This window comes from Rhopalosiphum padi, chromosome 1 (genome assembly GCF_020882245.1).
Source record: "Rhopalosiphum padi isolate XX-2018 chromosome 1, ASM2088224v1, whole genome shotgun sequence".
Taxonomy (NCBI): domain Eukaryota; kingdom Metazoa; phylum Arthropoda; class Insecta; order Hemiptera; family Aphididae; genus Rhopalosiphum; species Rhopalosiphum padi.
The window spans coordinates 57387870-57409149 of record NC_083597.1 but is presented as its reverse complement, the minus strand read 5'-3'; the positions used below and the strand labels follow the sequence as shown (position 1 = coordinate 57409149).

Below are 21280 nucleotides of genomic sequence, written 5' to 3'. Positions count from 1 at the left end.
CTTTTAATCAAAATCTTCATGGAACATTGTGTTACATTTTCAAATCTTAGGTTTGAATATTAAACAATTTATTAATCCAATAGATATTCATCGATCTTAACTACGATTGCGATTTTCCTGTGCATTATAAGATTGTAGATCAACACTGGGTAGTATGGTCCCGGATTTGTATAAACTTAATAAATTCACGTGTTGGTCATTAGCCCAATAATATAACGCAATGTTTTTTTTTATATCGTGGTTGTAAAACAATACAGACAGTTCTTTAATCGGTCATTAAATACAATTAAACGCTTATAATTGTTTTTGTTTTTTTCCCCAAAATAAACTCGAGAAAATAATTAAAAATATTATTAGTGTAATTTATTTAATTACGGTTATTTCTTATTATACATTTTTAACATGATATAACAATAGTTATTTTTATTATATTTACACGTTCTGATAGGCACATATTATATACATATTTTCTCTATTAATGATATCCGAAAAAATATGTCCATTTTTCGTTTAATTAATTATTAAATAATTTAATAATAATCGATATTCAAACTGTAAATAGATATGCGCATTAGTCATTAATCATTATTTAATATTTTAATTACATAAATGCTGGACATAATTCATTCATTGAATATCGATATTACGAGTTTTCTCATTTCTTAATGATAAGACGAGCAAATATGTATGATATATCCCTACCTTACTAGACCTTAAACTTTGACTTATTAATACTGACGAGCCATCACTGATTACTCAACAGTTGCAAACATAATAACTATCCGACAAAAGAAATAGACGCTATTTCTTCTAATATTTTAAATAATCAAATGGACAACATTTTATTTTATATATATTTTTAAACATCGTGTTTAACAGTGCGGATGTTTATTTCTCCAATATTATTATATATTTTATGAGTGACAACGATTAAAAGTGGTAACAGTAAACAATCTCAGACTTTGTATGGTAAGTCCATTGAATTTGTACTTTGATTTACATACTTTATGTTAGACAACTGAAAAATAATATAAAACAATTAAAACTAATCAAATATTTTTTATCCAACAAATATTATTGTTAAAATAAATAAAATTATTTTAATCAACAAATTTTATTTTTTTATTTAATAACGATTAACTTATTTGAAAAAAAAACATTGCATTACTAATAATATTTTCTATCGTAAGTAATTTATTTTAAAAACGAATAAGTACATCTATATTTTTACTAATAGTAATACCGAAAACTGATAACAATATTGATAGTATGTTGATATTCAGACTAATAGAATTGATACTAAACAACATTTAAATTTACAATATATTCATATGATCAAATATAATAATATAATATCGCAAATATTGTTAATAACCACTTTTTAAATATGGATAACAATAATGGGTATTGACAGTTTAAAAAAAATGATCCACTTACTGCACGATTTCTAGAAAATTTAGATCCTATATTTTTACAACGGCACATAATAGCGAACGCTCATCTATTTTTCTTTTATTGTATTTTATTAAGAATTTAAGAATTCAATAATTATTATGGTTATTAATTTATTATAGCTTACTTTAAAATCTTTCCGTACTTATTAGGTCGTATACACTTTAGAGTCCTTTACATAATGCTGATTTTGCAAAAAACTTACCGCTCTCTAAAGCTATGTTTCTTCAATAAATTATAAATTATTCTGACTTTGATCTCTTTTCTGGTCAATTAAATATAAAAACTATGTATCTGAAGTATCTCATTAAGTTCTGATACATTATATTGTTTTCTATAATAATACCATTATATATATATATATATATTATTACAAATTACCTACTGTAGTTTTATTTTTCATATCATACTATACACATCAATGGTTCTCAATCTTTTTAGGACCACGTCCCAAATTTTCCGTTGAAAATCCATCGCGACCTACATGTTTTCACTCTTACAGGATCAATTAGTAGTTCTAAAAAATCAAACTTTGTCTATTCCTTTATACTATAAAGTTTATAGGCTTAAAATGAATATAATTTTACAAATGTATTTTTAATAATGAAGCATGTACAATATACAAATTGTTCTTCTGTGTCCATTTTATTTTATTTATTAACATGTTATTAAAAATAAGGCTTATGTGTTCGTTATGTTTAAATGAATGAATAAATAAATTTGTATTACTAAGTTTTAAAACAAATTACAGTATTTAAGATTCTTGGCTCAAGTTTATTTTTATGTATTGTTTAGAAGTTTTCTTTCTTGGTAATCTATTAGATAAAAATGCTTGTATTTTTTTTTTATTATTCAAATTCTATTTTAGAAGTATCAAACATTTCGAAAAAGATTATTTTAATACGTATTCTGTATACTTTTTTTTAAATTTTCATTAAATAATACTGACAAATGGTTTTAAATTTGTGACAAACTGATTTTTCAAATAAATTTATTTATATATTTTTTTTTTACATACTAGTATTATTATTTATGTTGTATCGTAATATAAATACAATACTTCTTTGTACTTAACCTATATTTAATATTATATTAACTATAAATTTTCATTTTCAATAAAATATATTTAAAAGTATTAAAATGCATTTTTAACCATTCATTTAATACAAAATAAAAAAGTTAGATAACTTAGTTATTTTGATTTTAATAATGTGATCAGTTTCTAAAATAAAGATCTTACAATTTGGCCTTTTTTTTTCTTTATTAGATAACCCTATTATCTTTGTGTAACATGTACTAATGTGTGATGAATATATTCATCTCGTATTAATGATATTTAATAATGCACATTTATTCGTCTTGCTCAAATATAATACGAAACCTATCACGTTTTTTTTTCAATTTAATACATACTATCTATTCTTATTCTATAGGTATATGCTTTTGGAAACAGTTGAATTTTCAATAAATGTTGATCATATAATTACTTATCACTAATTACGATCTTCGATGATATTAAATATCTATTAGAACAGAACCGCTCGTTATATTCAAATGAATTTATATTGCCTATTAAATTAATATAAAATTAAGGTAAACATTAATAAACAATAACAACTCGAATTTATAACATTTAATTATTATTGAATAAAAATAAAAACAATATAAATTATTGAACATTAAAATGATTAGTAGTAGGCTAATAATTACACTAATGATATCTCTGATGTATGTGATTTATTCTTAATACATTAGATATCCAAGAATAATTTAACTATCAAAAATATTACGATATCGCTAAGAGTTTTATTCTTTTTCTGAACAGTAAAAAACGGTACAAATGTTGAAAAAATATAATACAATTTACAACAGCCAACAGCCAATAACAATAAATATTTACATATAATACTCTAATCTAAAATAGTTTTCCTGGATTGTGATATTGGTAGATAATACTATTATATTTTGTAAATTTATACAGCTATAACATACATTTTGTGTAATATGTGTACTCAGTGATTTTTTTATCAAACAAAATACTATTTCAATACCTATTAATCGTTTTGATATTGAATATTTTTTTCACATCATTTCCAGTTAAAATACAACATTTTTTTTTAAATAATATTTTTAAATATTTTTTTATCGTTATTGTTTATTGAGTTTTTACTTTTTTGAGTAATAACATTCATTTTTTATTTCATATTCTAAAGCAAAATATATTTTAGAATATTTCGATACATCGAAATCGAAATTCTATTAAGGAGTTTACGAGTGTTTAAAGTTTACTCGAAATGCCCCGCAAAATGTTGGTCTATTAATCAGTTCACCTTAACTTCAAACACGTCTTATAACTCGCCAACTACTCATTAAAATTTCGATTTTCAATATCAACAAAGAAACTCATTATTTTGTATTTATACGATGTATTTACTATTAGATTATTACAACTATTAGTAAATATTCATAAATAAACTCATTATTTTGTATTTATTATTATTATAAAAGGCGGGGAGAAAACAAACCTGCGTGGCGGGCTATAAAGTTTTCGCTCGCCGCGACGGGGTTATCACAAACCACAAAGGCGTATTTAGGGGGTGATATGGGTGTTAAAATACCCCCCCCCCAACGGCCGTATTTTGTTTTATTTGATCAAACTCCAAACTTCCTTACGAAGTGCAAGAAATAATCATTCATAATTGTTGTTCTATTTTTCCCAGGGTCTATTCTAATGATTTTTGTGAACAACGCATTAAAATGTCCTCTACCCCTCCATCACAGTTCACAATTATAACTCTTCTCTAAATGTAAAAATATTTATTAGATAATATAGTTATTTTCTATTAATTTTATTTCCAATAGCTTTTTTTGATAATATTAAAATTAATTAATTTTTACACATCATGTACCTAAATTACTTATGAATGCTTTAAAATAATTACATAATAATATTTAAATTATATAATTTAATAATAAATAATAGTATTACTTTTCAACAGATTTTGAGATTATATGGGTTTTAATAAACTATTTCATATGTTATAATTTATAAAATATATGGATGGATTTCGTGAGAAAGTAGTTGTCAGTTTTTAAAATGTTGCTTTCTTAGGTAAATCAATTTCATTTGAATTTTCTTAATTTAGTATTATTTTGATTAGCAAGAACGGTTATCAAATTTTATTTAGGTATGTTTGTCAAACCAGTTCCTTTTTTTTAAATATCGTTTTATGTTGACTAAAAATTATATAAAAATAATATTTTTAAAAATGTTAACAGATTTTAAATAATGATTTTTGTACGATAAAATAATCACCCTGTATATATACCAAATATACTATCTTCATATCGTAGCTCATTAGTAAGAAATATTATTAATATTAACTTATGGCCGTAATGTTATATGTACTTAACAATTATTTGTGTTTAATGTTTACTATTATATTATATTATATTATTGTAAAAACGTATCAGTAGGTACTCGTTATTCGTTTCTGACGAAAAGTTGTAAATAATAACATGAAAAAAATGTCAGTTATAGGTAGTAGGTACACGATTATGTAACAATAAATATTAGTAATTACTAATATAATTTCTATATTTTAATATCGGTATCAATTTTTAGTTTTTTACATATTATCGATAATATCTAGAAAATAATAACGATATCAATAATTAAATATTATAATATTTCTTTTTCTGTTGGCCAACATGATAAGCATTATCCATCCATTTAAATGATTAAGAATAACCATTAACCTCGTCAATCTTCAAGTACTACTTAAAAATTGCGTAGTACAACATAATTCCAAAATTAAAAACAAATTTACAGTCCTGATGATTATTTGAAACATTATAATCATTACGAAGGTTAAATATTCTTTTTATATATTATATATATTATAATATTATAATATACACTATACAGTATAAACAAATTAACAAAAAATAAAACTTACTCTATAATACGTAATACGCATACCGCGTGTACTGGCATTGCTTAGGATTTAGGGTATCAAGTAATAATAAAATTTTATATAAAAACGGTAATGTATCCGAATAGATTGATAGTACCTTTATATTTTTATAAATTGAGATACATCACAAATATTTTCGATATACCGATGTTGTTATTCATAAATCACGGACATTCCCCCCCCAATATATTTGTGATGTAGACATCTTCATCTCATTTTTTTTTTAATATTATATTTAATATTAAATTTTTTTTTTTTTGCTTACGGTCTAATATTTCCAACAATTTTCATAAATATAATAAATTAAAATATTTTCTAAATAAAAAACAATAGTACTAATATACTGTATTAGCTTGTTACATTTAAATCTAAAATTGTTACCAAAATCCAATGAATTTCTAGGTTGTAATTTTGTCAATAACTATCTAGCCGTAAAATTATAAATTATTTGATTTATTTAGATGATTAAGATTACATTATTTTACAATCTTGCATCATTATGGGCGAATGTATTTTTATTATTTATTAATTTTTAATTTTAATCAGAGATCAAATGTTTTTTTACAAAATGTATCATTTATATGTCAGAATTTTTAGTAATTTTTTATAAATTGTTCGTTATAAATGTTGTAGATAACCTTTAAGCTATCTATTATATTTATTTAAAATTATAGTTATAATTATAATTTATTATATCTATGAGGAAAAAAAATGTATACATATACTTTATATTTTATGAAAAAAAAATAATTTCATATTAAATAATAAATAATAGTATTAAATAGTTAACTTTAAGAAAAAATGGGGGGATATGTGTCCGCATTAAAAATATATCGAGGGGGGAATATCCATTTACCATTATTCATTTGTTCGTAAAACTTTCAAATACACGTTAGACACTGTAAATTAGTGGTGGCCAAACAGTTGATCGCGGTCAATCCATCAGTAATTTGAAAGGATTTATATTTTTGTATGTACATTTATTGCTACGGCTGTGAACATTTACGGGCATTTTGTCTTCGTTTATCAGTCGTGAAAAAACTATACGCTAGCTTTTAATCGTCTTATGCCAATACGCAATACCATGTTTTAACATTGAATTAATTTTTCATTTATACATTTATAGAGTTATTTATTACCAACAATAATATATTAAACACCTCTTATTCTTAACCCTTAGGCAATAATTATTGTATATATTTCGATTTAATTATAAACAAAATTGTAATAAAATTACCATATTTATTTATTATGAATGCACGCAACAATCATAAATATTTAATTATAAAGTGAAATAGTATATAAACGAATGATCTTAACTTTTTTCGTTAAGCCACTCCTGATACACATTACACAACTATGTGTGACGATAATTTTTTTATTTATTTATTTATTTATTTATAGAGATAAATGCCAAAGTTGGGTCAATTATAGAATTATAAATATATATCAAATAATAACATAACAAAATACAATAACACATATTATACTATATAACAGCATTCAATTTAATAATAAATTAGCTAAAATACAACTAATCTTTAAATATATAAGAATTACGAAGCCGGTTAACTCATAATATACGGTAAATACTTACAAATAAAAGAAATCAAGTCCAGATTCGTTTCACATTTTTTCTATATTATATACTATTACTTATTCTATATTATTATACTATAATTATTCTAATTATTATGGTAGTTTTCGGTATAAATGTAGAACATGTTCATGAATAATATCGGGGAACATTGAAAGAAATACGTTCTAAGAGAGAGAAACATACAGTTTTGTCGCTAATTAATTTAGAGAGGAAGGATATGTCAGTTTTTTTACGAATAATACGATAATATGTTTATGCATTGAATTATATCCGCTGTTTGCAACTTAAAATACACATACAAATCTATGATTGCAATGAGACGAACGGACGGCGCCCTTGTGAATCAAAAAATATTAAAAATATTACACACATTCTTTAAAAATTAAAACGGTTACAAGCATATTATGCGAGTACTATCGACTGTCGTACATCGTAGATGAGTCATTTAAATTATAAAGGTCCATATTATACATTATGCTTATGTTAAATATTTTATTATTCAATTTTTTTTTTTATATATTATATATCATACATTCATACGGCTATACGAATATAATAATAATAAACATATTATATAGGCAATACTTTTCACCGATTAAGTACAGCCGTTTCGCTATGATTTACTGACACATTTTAAATATTATAGCAAAAAAAAAAAAAGTGATTATAATATATTATTATATATGATCCGTTGATAATTTTCTTTTCGTTTTCCGCGACGCAGACGCGGGACATTCGCTATCTCGTCGACAACGAAGTACGGACATTGTATGACAAAACATGTTATTGTGACGTTACAATAATAACAGTAATAATATCAATCGTTTTTGTCAACGCAAAAAAACGTAGACACACGGTGCAATGCATAATATAATGCTGCTCGACACAATATAGCCAATAATATAGGTGTACACTTTTAAGGATTTTACTGCATAATTAATATAAATTATAATTTGAATATCATCATAATAATATTATATGGCTGCTCGACGGTTGCACAATATCGTTGTTGTTATTATTATTATTATTAGTATTATTATTTATAGCGTATAACGACAATAGAAGGGAGTCTGTCGAAAATAATCAAACAGCCAATGCCCTATATATTATTATGCGTTACGTGCGTATAATTCGTCGGAACTTTAGGGTCAGTCAAACAGAGCACGGCATTATGGCGATTGGATATACACAGCAGCAATGTGTTCGATATATTTTATTATTACTGCTGTGTGTACCATATAATATCACTGTTACGCAATATGTTATACAGTATGTTTATACTGTTTAGTTACAGTTTAGTTATATAGCTGTGCGTATATACGATATACCTATCGCGTGCACGGGACACGTGAACCGGCGATTTTCGGCCGTTCCGTTCGACATTACCCCACGTGTCCCACGGCGTATATACCCGCCGACGAACTCGCTCCCGAGTCCCGATACAATATTCGTGTACCTGCTCGTGACACCGCGTGACATATAATTTCGAGCCACGTGTTTTCCATTTTCTCTTGGACCCTTTTCTCACACTCGCCGTCTCAATCACTCTCTCTCTCTCTCTCTCTCTCTCACACTCTCTCTCTCTCTGCCCTCTCACTCTTGTGCACAAATGCGCACTCGCCGAAACCAAGTGGACTGCGGCCCGACCGTTGTCGTGTTCAGAAAAAAATCAAAAAAATCATCTAGATACGTATACTACAATTAAGGATATGGAAAACGCTTTTTTAACTGAATTCAGATAAGATATATATATATAAATATAATGCGGTTATTATCTAAATGATAAAACGGATGTATTTAATTTTTAATTATCGTAATAACAATTAAAATATCATTTTAATATGATAAAATAAATACCAATATATTACCTATGCATAATAAAATATATATAATATATTATATACTATATAATAGTTATTATTAGTTATTAGTTATACTATTGATTTGTATATACATGTACAATATTTTACTCGACGGCAATACCTATAAAACGTAGTTACATCTTACATAACATCATGATAAGTATACCATATGGAAAATAGATAATACTTAAACCTACGAAGGTATATAGAACAAAGGCAGCCGATTTGTATACTCGTAGTTTTGAGTTCAGAGTTAAAAAATATTTTAAACAAGTGGTTTTAACTAAAAATATTTTGATCAATATTCAAAATAATTTATATTTGGATTTAAAAAAATTCTATTACTTATGAGTTGGAATTAATAATAATAGTTTACTTTATTTCGGATAAATAAATAGTTTATTATTTTGTATTTATGAAAAATTAATTTTTTTTTATCAAAAACTTGTTTTAAACTTATTTCAAATAATTAGGAAAATCTTTTAAACGTTTGTTTTTTTGTTTAATTAAAAAAAAAAAACTATGCATTTCCAACCGAAATTTTTAGCGAATTGAGAAGAAAATATATTATAATTATATTATAATTTTTATGATCAAAATTTAAAATTTGCCAAATTTTTAAATTTTATGACATACAGCTTCGCAAGAGAATATCGTGATTTATTTCTACGTACCTAAGTTATCATTTGCGATGTTATCATATGTATACTTATAACTCGTATCTCGTATATTCTACTAAAGTAACTATCTATCATACCAAATGACTAAATGAATCGTAGTACAACTAAATTTAGGTAGATACTTATTTATATGTCACTCAACTTTTTATTATACTGTGAGTCTATAAACTAAAAAAATATCTTGTTTTTAATACTAAAAAATCAAGATTTAACCTTAGATAAAATTTCACTTAAATCGTATATTATAATATATATTTATGTATGTATATGTCATGGGCATATTGGCAAATCAGACGTAGACGATAGTACGAGTAGTGAGTAATATGTATAGGCAAGCAGCGATGTCGAACCAACCGGTGTTTATGTTTTAAACAAAAAATGTTAAATTTTCCAGAAAATGCCAACAAATAACAACAAGTAATAAATAAAAATAAACAAAAAATTGTAATTATAATACAACCTTTTTATTCTTTTTTTATACTTGTAGGTACTATCACATCTAATTAGTAATTACTTATATATATATTTATGATTTAAGTTTTAAAACAATAGTACCGATGGACACGAAATTAAACATATTTCCCACGTGTTTTACATATTAATAAATAATACATAGTTTTTTATATACATATAAAATAACAATAAAGAATTAATAGAAGATATAGTTAAATTTTTAAAATAATACAAAATGTTTCATTTTTATTATTTGCCTAACTCGAAATAGGCGTTTAACTAAATGTCTAGGTGGATAGTAAAATTGCATAACAATTATTAAATTCCTTGACTACATGCCTACGACATATATATCACTCTGTATTAGAATAGGTACCGTATAGGATAAATAAATACACAAATACAATTAACTACACTTTTAATATGATTAAAACTTGCATTCTTAACATTTTTGATTTATAAAACTATTATTAATCGTAAGTACTTATAACCCGACCAATTCACTATGGGCAACCGTTAATAATTGAAAATAACAGTGGTCCGAAAACTATATTGTATTCTCAATTTATATCTTAATCCGTGGGTTTATAATTGTTTTTCAATATAATATGATTCTCGGATCAATCATTTTCAAATTTTAACGATTACCGAGTGCCAATATGAATTCGATGAGTTAATCTATACACTATACTGCATGCCATAATATAGATTCGATTTATTATGATGATATTATTAATTATTATATCAAAGTATTTTTGATTAAAAATCGTTAATATTTTTTTTCAACAACTCGAATATAATAAATGTTTATTTTGACTTAGAGTACGGTACAACATTTTTTGTATGCAATCTTTTACTATTATCGATAAGTTTCAGCTCGAACGAGTTAACCAAAGTTCTGTGTATCTATTTAAATAGCGGAATGATGCCCTTATTCAAACTATTGTCTATTACTCTTCTTTTCTATTGATAGTAATATTATATTATTTTTGTCAAGGATAATTTATTTTGATTTAGATACTCCAGTACCTATAATTGAGCAATGTCCGTTTTCTTTTCTTTCAAAGGAACTTCCACCGTTCCCATGACTTTTCCTCTCCTATCTATCCTACGCATTACTTAAAAAAAAAACCTTGTACAGAATGATGAAGCTGTCCAATAGGATACATTATTCCTAATACGATATTGTATTATTATTGTCATTAAATGTTACTATTATTAAAATTATTTGATTATCGTTTTTACTATTTTTATTGTTAATTAGATAAATATTTTGAATTGGTTTGAAATTGTTTACATACATAGTATACATATATATTAATAAATAATTATATGATATAAATATGCAATAATAATAACCTGCAAACTTAATAATAATGTGATTTAATATTTAATTAATGATTATAATAAGATATTATCAATAACTTTGTTTACTCACTGGCTCACAATTACGCAGTGTATAATAATATAGTTACAGAAATGTCCACCACCGTTAAAACACCCCTTCTCTTAAACGTCACGCCGAATTTCGAACCCCTCCACACTCGTTCCAGCATCAGTTGTATATAAGTAGCTAGCCGACTTCTACGACCACGCACACGCATCACGGCCGAATCTCGAACTGCTGCATTGGCTTAATAACTAGAAGCCGTTCACGGTATACCTGTTCGCTATTCACAACCAGGTAAAATTATCATATTTCTAACAAATATTTTATAATGTATCGTTTCTAGAAAATTATTACCAATTCAAATCACGTTCTGGCTGCGAGACGCATGTCTTAAATTATTCAATTGTTATCTTGCCAGGCCTACTGGAAAACCCATACTGTTATCCGAGTTTTATACGATCATATTATTATATTACCATTATCCGCATGTGTATGTAATACGTATACTGTATATGTAACCTAGAGATGTATGATTTCAAAAATGTATAAAATTTAAAAATTTGACTTTTTATTTTAACATTGGTAATTGGTATTATATGTAAAAGTTTGAAATAATTTTTAATTAAATTCAGGGATATATTTCACTAGTTTGACTTTACTATTAATCTTAAATATTATTTATGATTTTGTTAATTATAAATTCATATATTTTGATTTTTTTAAATAAACAATATTCTTTAATATTAATCATACGCAAACAAAATATACTTTAACAAAATCATTAAAATATTGTTCTTATGAAATTTCTAGTATTCCGGAATTTTCATTTAAAAGATTTATAAAATCGAAACTTCTTACAAACATCTTGAATTCTTGAATAAATACATTAATAATATCGTGGTACAAAAATAACGTGGATGCAGGATGGAGCATCATTGAAAAAGTTTCCGACATTAAATCTCATCATAGATCAAACCTATTATGCACCAGCAATCAGCATATATTATAATACCTTTACTCGCGTATTATTGTATTACTTCGGCAAAGCAAAATTATATTGTTTTAGAATCAACATATTCACGTGGCTTAGCTGACTGTTAGTCGATAGTTAATCAAATTTCAATTAAAATCAATATTATAAATTATGCAGGTATTAGTGTATTACTGTTAAAATTAACTGTTTTCTTTTTTGAAATGTTCACCAATAAGGATCGCTTTTCAGTTTTCACCAGTTTGGACAGGTTTTAAAATATTTTTATGGACAACGGATGATAATAATAATATATGTTACATCACCCAGCCCAATAACTTTTAATCGTGACAATCGAAATTCTTAAATTCCCAACTGGAATGAGGAAAATCGTTAATACATGATACGTCTATCATTAAAATTATTATAAAATCATGTAGAATCCTATAAACGTTATTAATACATCTGATGATTATTACCTTGAGTATAATATATTATAATAATATTGTAAATTTCAATCTGTTGCAATGTATATACCTAGTATGCAACCGATTTATGTTACAGGGAACACTATTAATATTATCCGTTGTAGTAATACGTTGTTATGACTAGTTTTAAATTTAATTTGATTTGATTTTTAAATTATTTTTATTTATTTATTCAACAAATATCATAAACGAAAGACGAGAGTTTCGATCTTAAACTACAAACATTTTCGATCAATTTATAAATTTTACCATATACATATCACGTGACAACGTACGTATACATTATTACACGTGTTTGAACGAGAATAAACTCAAGTTATAATTATACAACACTCCTCTGCTATACTGTTTTTTTATCGTAGGTAGTGATTCTAAGGCAACCAACTTTTTCCAATATAAACTTGAATTTATTTTTTATTTTATATTTTAAAAGAAACCGAATCTAAATTTATATGGAATATTATACCGGTATTTTTGAATTTAATACATTTCAGACAAACTATTTATTATGATAAACTTTTATGAGCAATTTCCTACTACACCACTAATATAAATTACTACTATATAAGTGGCTATCACTAAAATAATGATAAGACATTGGAAATTTTAATTCTGGAAAAGGTGAAGTTTAGTGTATCAATAGATGTTAAAATTGTGTATAAAAATAAAAATTAAAAAAAAGTAAACATTGAAAAATGTAGTCACTTACTGTATTTAATACTCATATTATACTAGGGTAATATATAGTAACATTTTTATTTTATATAAATGCTTTGACATTTTTAACACGAGTTAAATAAATTACAAACATTAATGATAACATGTAGCATTAAATAGTTGACGTTTCAAACAAAAAAGTTCTATACTTGAATAACTGATGTACTTATATTATACTGTACTAAAAAAAAGTTAAGTACCTAACTGTTCACTGGACTTCGGAGAAAACATGGTGAAGTCTCACAATTTCTATCTTTACTGGGTACCTATCCAAAGTATTGAGTTGAATAAAAATGTGAATTTTAATTTATATTATATATAATGACCGTCATATTGCAATATTATTTGAATAAAACAATATATCTTACTTACAGACGATGGGAATAGGTTTCTAATTTTTTCTTCCTAAAAACGACGATTCAAATGAACTGTAAATTGTAATACACTACATTTGAACATTTGATAACTTAAGTAGTATAGATAATATCTAATACTGCAAAAACAGTAGATAAACAAATACACAAAAAGAATTGACGGTTTATGCATCAAACAAAAAGTTAAACAAGACGTAACAATAAAACTAAAAAACTACTTCAAACATATAATCTAACTATGTAAACAAGATAACATAATATAGTGTACAATGTATAATAAGTGGTAAATATTATATACTTTTTACATATATAATATTAAATACACATATATATTATTTAAGTGTTAAATTTAACTAAAATAGTGAAAAATCAAATCTCAACTCATTTTTAATCTTTGTGGTTATTACACGTTCCATTATAATATAGTCCTGTCGCCGGTTAACGATATAAATCCATATTATGTTATATTGTTTTTATCCTCATAGGTACTGTTATACGAGTATCTAAACATATACAATGCACATGTATTTAATAATATATTCGTATTATGCGACTTTATAAAATTATAATATTTTCACACGAGCTCATCGTAAATGTGTATTACTATACGTACTCTAAATTAGTCCAAACTTAAATGTTTATAAATAAAACAATTATTCGTTAAGAATTTGATTTTTATATGATAGCTTAAGATTAGATTAGAAAATTATGACCTATCGTATAAAACGATAATTACAATTTTAAATTTAAAAAAAGTTAACTATTACTTTGATGAAAATAAAAATAGTATAATAATAACTTGTATTTTGTTTTCAAAATATAGTGTTATATAGTTTTTAATTAAATCCAATATCTTCCGAAAAAAACATTTAAATTTTATATAATTTTCATTTATCATTATAATAAAACTTGATTTTTTAACATTTATATTAACATAGGCATTTAACGTTCATTTTATGCATATTAAAACACTATACAAAAAAAGTAAAAACCAAGTACTAATTGTTAAAAAATAAGTTAATCTAATCTGTGATAACAGGAAGATGTTAAGTTTTTATAATCATGAATAACAGGATTGTGACGTTTCATAAGACGAGATGATCTCGTAAAACAGGAAAATACTACAGTTTGTTCACGCGCCCATTTGCGGGCCTAGTGTCGAATGCTCTCGCCATATATATATATATATATACATGATAATTTAATATACGTCACCACCGCCCAAAACCAAAATTCTTATGTTGAAAATGTTTTGAATACAACTTATATTTATTATAGGTAATTATATAATATGGTATTCTTTTTACAGGTCGTAAAACGGTAATTATGACTATCGCCGTCCATTGGTTTAGAAACGGCTTAAGGTTGCATGACAACCCAGCCTTGATTGAAGCTCAAAGCAATGCCGAAAGTCTTGTTACTCTGTTCATTTTTGATGAAACAACGTTCAGTAAGTCGAGCAATAAAGTAATAATTCGTTAAAACATATGTAATTATACATGGAATATGTATATCACGTACTATATATTATGTGTTCGTACAAAATATATAAATATTTAAAATTCAATATTACCTACTACAACTGTTAAATCGCTGATCGTATAATTATTCAAGAAATGGTATATAATATAATAGTGGCATTGGTAATCAGTGATCACAGTATAGTCTATTAAATTATTAAATGAGCCATGAATATTTGTTTTTATTAACAATTCAAAATCTAGTACTACCGGTATACTTACACGATAAATAATATATAGTTATTTGATACTATTTAAAAAGGTACACATATGGATAATTAATAATATTGTTATAAGACATATCAAAAAATTCAATTAAATGCACGATAACCATAAGAATTTTTGTTTTAGCCATATAGGTAATTAAAAAGAAAATGGGTACTTACCATTCATTTTTCACTGTAGAATTTGTTGTTTAAATGGTTAATACATTATTGGCTTTCGTTAAATAACCGTTTGGTTTTGTTTTTTATTAGACGTTAATGACATATTTAGTATCATAATATGATTAAATTTCTTTTGCAGAAATTATTTTGAGTAAATAGTGTAGTATTTTGTACTACAACATTAACAGTTATATAGTACAAATAGAGAATCAGAATATAAATGTTAACTTTTTTTTTTTAATGAGATTAGTTATTCGTTTATTTTTTAAATACAATTTTTAATTTATAATCTTATCATGTAAAATTGCACATAAAAATTGAAATATCTTATAATTAAAGTGTCAACCTTACATGCATTCTTTGTTTACAATACCTCATTCAAATCATTTAACAGGTATATGTATGAATAAAATGTTATAAGTTCAATATTGATACCTGTTAATTTTTGATAAAATAACTAATATTGTACATATTTAACTCAACCTAATATTTTGTATTATGCATTTTGTTTATTTAGATGCAAAATGGTATGGGTATAATCGAATGCGTTTTCTTCTGGAAAGTTTAAAAGACCTGAATAATAATTTAACTTTGCTTGGAGGACATTTGTATATACTTCAAGGAATCCCAGTTAAAATATTTCAAATGATAAAAGAAAAGATTGGCCTAGATTTTATTACTTTTGAACAGGTATTATTTTTATTATTATTACTATTATTATATCATTATTGATGAACATATTTATTTGAGTAATATTAAATAAATCTTGGAAATTCATAATTTTAGGATTGTGATCATATTGGTAAAAATCGTGATGAAAAGGTGAAGACGTTTTGCAATGAAAATGAAATAAAATACATTGAGAAAGTTTCACATACACTGTGGAATCCAAAATTAGTAATTGAAAAAAACGGCGGAGTACCTCCATTCACTTATAAACAGTTCCAAGTGAGTAGTTAATAATGCTAATTATATTTTTTTTTACAATAAATAATTATGAGCATCCAATTTATTAGAATACAGTGAACAAAATTGGTCAACCTCCAAAACCAGTAGGTAATATTGATTGGTTAAGTACAATTTTTGAAGAACTTCCTACTTCTGTTCTAGACGAATTTAAGGTATTTTCATTTAAAAAATGTATAATAATCATGTTAGTATCTAAATTTAATATATTTAAATATTATATTTGTTATCATTTTTTCTTATCACTGATTACTCGTGGTATTAATTAATTTTAAGGTCTTACACAATCCAACTCCGGAAACTTTTGGAATTTATCCAGAATTTTCAGAAAATTTAATATCTTCACATCGCTGGTATGGTGGTGAGACCAGAGCTTTAGAACAGTTGAAAGAACGACTTGAATATGAAAAAGAAGCATTCGTTAATGGGTTTTACTTGCCAAACCAAGTAAATCCTGACCTTTTGAGCTCATCTTCCAGCCTCAGCGCCGCTTTACGATATGGATGCTTGTCCATAAGAAAGTAATGAATATGATTTCAGAAACAAAATATATAAGTTTCTAAATGTATACAATGATTTATTGTTAGGTTTTATTGGGATCTTTCAAAACTCTTTATCAAAGAATTCGAAGGAGATTTATTACCTCAGTACAGCGTGACCAGCCAACTCATTTGGAGAGATTACTTTTATACTATGTCTTTTGACAACAAAAACTTCGGCCAGATGGAAGATAATCCAGCGTGCATTTCAATACCTTGGAACGATATTAAAATTCCGGAAAATAAAAAAATGTTGGAATGTTGGAAATCCGGCAAAACTGGATATCCTTTCATCGACGCTGGAATGAGGCAATTGATGCAGGTGCATATCTACATTTAACAGTTTCGCGTATTTTAACTTTCCTGCTCATATACAAAATAAATATGATTCTCCGTTTCACACCATTCTCGTTGTTTTTCTAGGAAGGATGGGTTCATCACGTAGTACGAAATTCGTTAGCGTGTTTTTTAACAAGAGGTGATCTCTGGATTAGCTGGGTCGAAGGGTTGAATCATTTTATGAAGTATTTGCTTGATGCTGATTTTTCTGTGTGTTCCGGTAATTGGATTTGGGTGTCAAGCTCTACATTTGAACAACTTTTGGACTGCCCTTTGTGCGTTTGCCCTGTAAATTACGGTTTAAGGCTCGACCCGTCTGGTGAATACATTAAGTAAGATCGTTAAATAAGGACATTTTCAAAATAAACATCTATATTAATCTCATGTTCACAGGCGATATATTCCTGAATTAAAAAACATGCCCATTGAATATCTGTACGAACCATGGAAGTGTCCTGAATCAGTTCAAAAACAGGTTGGATGCATTATTGGCAAGGACTATCCAAATTGCATTGTCAACCATACAAAAGTTTCACGAGGAAACAGAAAGGTATGCAAATCTATTCATTTAGGCAAGTCTTCTACGGGTAGTTAATGTCTTACCGATTCTCGTGGTCTCAAACACTTATAAATGTGCAATTTACTTGTAAAATTTCGCGTGTTTTAAACGAAGTTATTTCTCGTATGGCGTGTTTAGTCTTAAAATAAAATATAAAATATTAATTCTAATACATCAGTCTCTCCTTTCAAAATGTGATTCAAAATTCTATAATATCATACTGTACATTTATATTAATATATAAATTGTTGTATTGAAGATATGTCTAAGCGTCTATATATTACGTAATTTAGAAATGAATGATAATTATTTTAATGAAATACATTATTTTACAATATTTTTAAATTAATTTAATTTTAGAAAATGCTAGCATTACGCGTTTCGATGACAAACGAGCACATGGTACCACATTGCTGTCCTTCAGATCGCGAAGAAGTTCAAAAATTTATGTTCCTTCCTGATGAATGCATGCAACAATTGCTTCCTTTGGACAACGAAGATAGTGAAATGTATGATTTCTACAAATGTAATTGAATCATAGAAGAAATTATTAACTAAACCCACGCTATTCCTGCGCAGTACGATTCCATTTTGTTTTCTCATAACAACTATTTATTAAATACTTTATAAGATATTATGTCAAAATATTTGTTTTACCTCAACAAAAAGTCTTATAAGTCACACTTAATATTTTTACTATTCTACCTATTATAATTATGTGTTCATATACTACTTTAACTATTTATTATTTAGTTGTGTAGTTGTGTTACAACCTATTAGTTTTAAATTACTTATTTTTAGTGAAATTATTATAGAATGGTACAAATGACCTAACAAAATATAACGATAAAAATTAATTTAATTAAATTACTATACACGTATATTAGGTGCGTATAATTCTAAAATTAAGGGATACTATTAGTTTTGAATTTACAATTTAAATTACATTTTTTTTGGTAAATAGACAATATAGATTTTTAAAAATAATAATATTCATACAATATTTTAACTAAAAAATACCAATTGCATTCATACAAATAATACATATTAAACAATATTCATGAATAGTACGTGCATTATATCCATAAAATTAGCCATAAATATTCCTTACAAATTACTAGTCTAAGAGTTTGATTTTAATATTAATGTTTTTTAGAATTCGCATATTAAAAATGTTTATAGTGTAGAATTAACAGAAATGTTCTATAGGTAACTATATTTCTATACGAGTATATACGGAAATATTATCTTATATTTATAAAATGTAATTATTGTTTCTCTTTTTCACGATATATATTCAATATTAAAACATGTATTTATCATTAAGTATCTTGAAAAGAAATTCCCATCATTATTTAAACTTTACTAATTTTTATTACTTCCTCCTACTCTGTCAATTTTAGATTATCGCTTAGTTTTATTTTATATATAAAATATTTTTATTTATGTGACCGAATCTACCTATTTAAAATATTCGTGTAGATATTCATTATTATAAGTGTTACCTAATTATTTATATAAAATGGAGTTTTGTCTGATTGTTTTAAATTTTAAATCCTCATTTGTCAATAGTATCAATAGTATTCGAATAATTTAATAAATATATAACATTTATGTAGTGATATAACATCGCAGTGCTTATTATCAACATACACCGAATCCCTTTTCTATCATTATTAGTAGGTCTGTATTAATTATTTGAAATCGACCGTTACTATAAAACGAGTATTATGTCACGGTCGAACGGTTAACAATGCGTTGTGTGAATACTAAGTACAAACTACCGGTCACTATTGTACGTCGAGGCCTATGAACCTATAATATGATCTAATCATCTAAAACAGTCAATTGTACAGTCACTGATCATCAATAAATATTAATTGTTATATTAAAAGTAATAAAAGTACGAGTATATTGAATAATTAATGAGGTTAAAGAATAATATTATGTTGTTAACGTTACTTGATAGTTCGAAATTCCAAAACATTAGACGTATGGTCTATTGGTCTATCTTCATTTGAAACAGAGAACAATAATTACACGCGATATAGTCAAATTTAATTTTTAACTGTTTATTTCTGTTGCAAAAAATGTTTACTTAAACTAATTAATTTTCCAAAAACTACTTATTGAATATTAATTAGTAATGTATAACTTGAAGTAGCGTACAAACTGCTGTTATAGAAATAATTAATCGATCACAAATTCAAATGTGCATAAATGAAATGAGTTGAAATAATTGTATTTATAAATTATAAATAATTATGAAAAATTAATTAAATTTTTCAAGTTTAAAACATAATATCTAAATTTAAATAATTGAATATTATATGTACATGTAAAAATTATTTTTTTCAAATATTAATATATTATTAACTAAGTAGAGAAAGTATTGGACCTCTACCTAAATTTCTGGTTACCAATGCCATTGCAATCTAACCAGATGTTTCGAAAACTAGTTGAAATATTTAACTCTATTACCTTTTACTCGACAAGTTCGTGTATTACTATAATTGTGGTTCATCGAACCTGTTTCCTCATCCATCCTGATTGAAATCAGTATTTTATCACATTTATTTGATTTATGCGGCCATACTAAAATACTTTATACTTTGTAAACTTTATTTTAAACAAATATATTCAATTCAAAACAAAAACCACTTAAAAATTATACTAAAATGCATTATCTTTTTTTTTGTAATTATACATTTGTTGCTAGTCACGCGTAAACCGCTTTAACAATCTTTTGTCGGTGGTGTCGGGTGTTTTGTACGAGTGCAATTATACAGGTAATTATAATAGATCATTAATAAGTATAAGATAATAAAATTGTTTTTGTATGTTCAAGGAGTACTATGCAGACGCTGCACCTTCCTATAGCTCCACATATATTCATCCATCATTTTGGAAATGTACCAAGAACTTATCCATATCATATGAATATATAATATCATGAAGTACGATTTTTAAGACTGGTTATGAAAGACTAAAACCTAAAAACTTGAAAT

General features: G+C 25.5%; 1 protein-coding gene across 2 annotated transcripts; it reads left to right on the top strand.

Moving 5' to 3' along the window:
• Window positions 1-753: 753 nt before the first annotated feature.
• On the top strand, window positions 754-19004 carry LOC132932204 (cryptochrome-1). 2 transcript variants are annotated; one of them, XM_060998467.1, is made up of 11 exons: window positions 754-969; window positions 11496-11708; window positions 15273-15413; window positions 16387-16559; window positions 16656-16817; window positions 16886-16990; window positions 17112-17356; window positions 17423-17696; window positions 17798-18045; window positions 18107-18263; window positions 18633-19004. In XM_060998467.1, exons 3-11 carry the CDS (start codon window positions 15290-15292, stop codon window positions 18804-18806), a joined length of 1662 nt encoding a protein of 553 aa, XP_060854450.1. In that variant the 5' UTR covers window positions 754-969; window positions 11496-11708; window positions 15273-15289; the 3' UTR covers window positions 18807-19004. The 2 variants fall into 2 exon arrangements, with proteins under 2 accessions (XP_060854450.1, XP_060854451.1); XM_060998468.1 differs by lacking the exon at window positions 11496-11708.
• Window positions 19005-21280: the final 2276 nt, after the last annotated feature.

Bases quoted from the DNA above. Each gene is read 5' to 3' on its own strand.
- LOC132932204 (XM_060998468.1), top strand. From the start codon at position 15,290: ATGACTATCGCCGTCCATTGGTTTAGAAACGGCTTAAGGTTGCATGAC. The intron at 15,414-16,386 runs GTAAGTCGAGCA...TTGTTTATTTAG, and splicing joins TTTTGATGAAACAACGTTCA to ATGCAAAATGGTATGGGTAT. The intron at 18,046-18,106 runs GTAAGATCGTTA...TCATGTTCACAG, and splicing joins CCGTCTGGTGAATACATTAA to GCGATATATTCCTGAATTAA.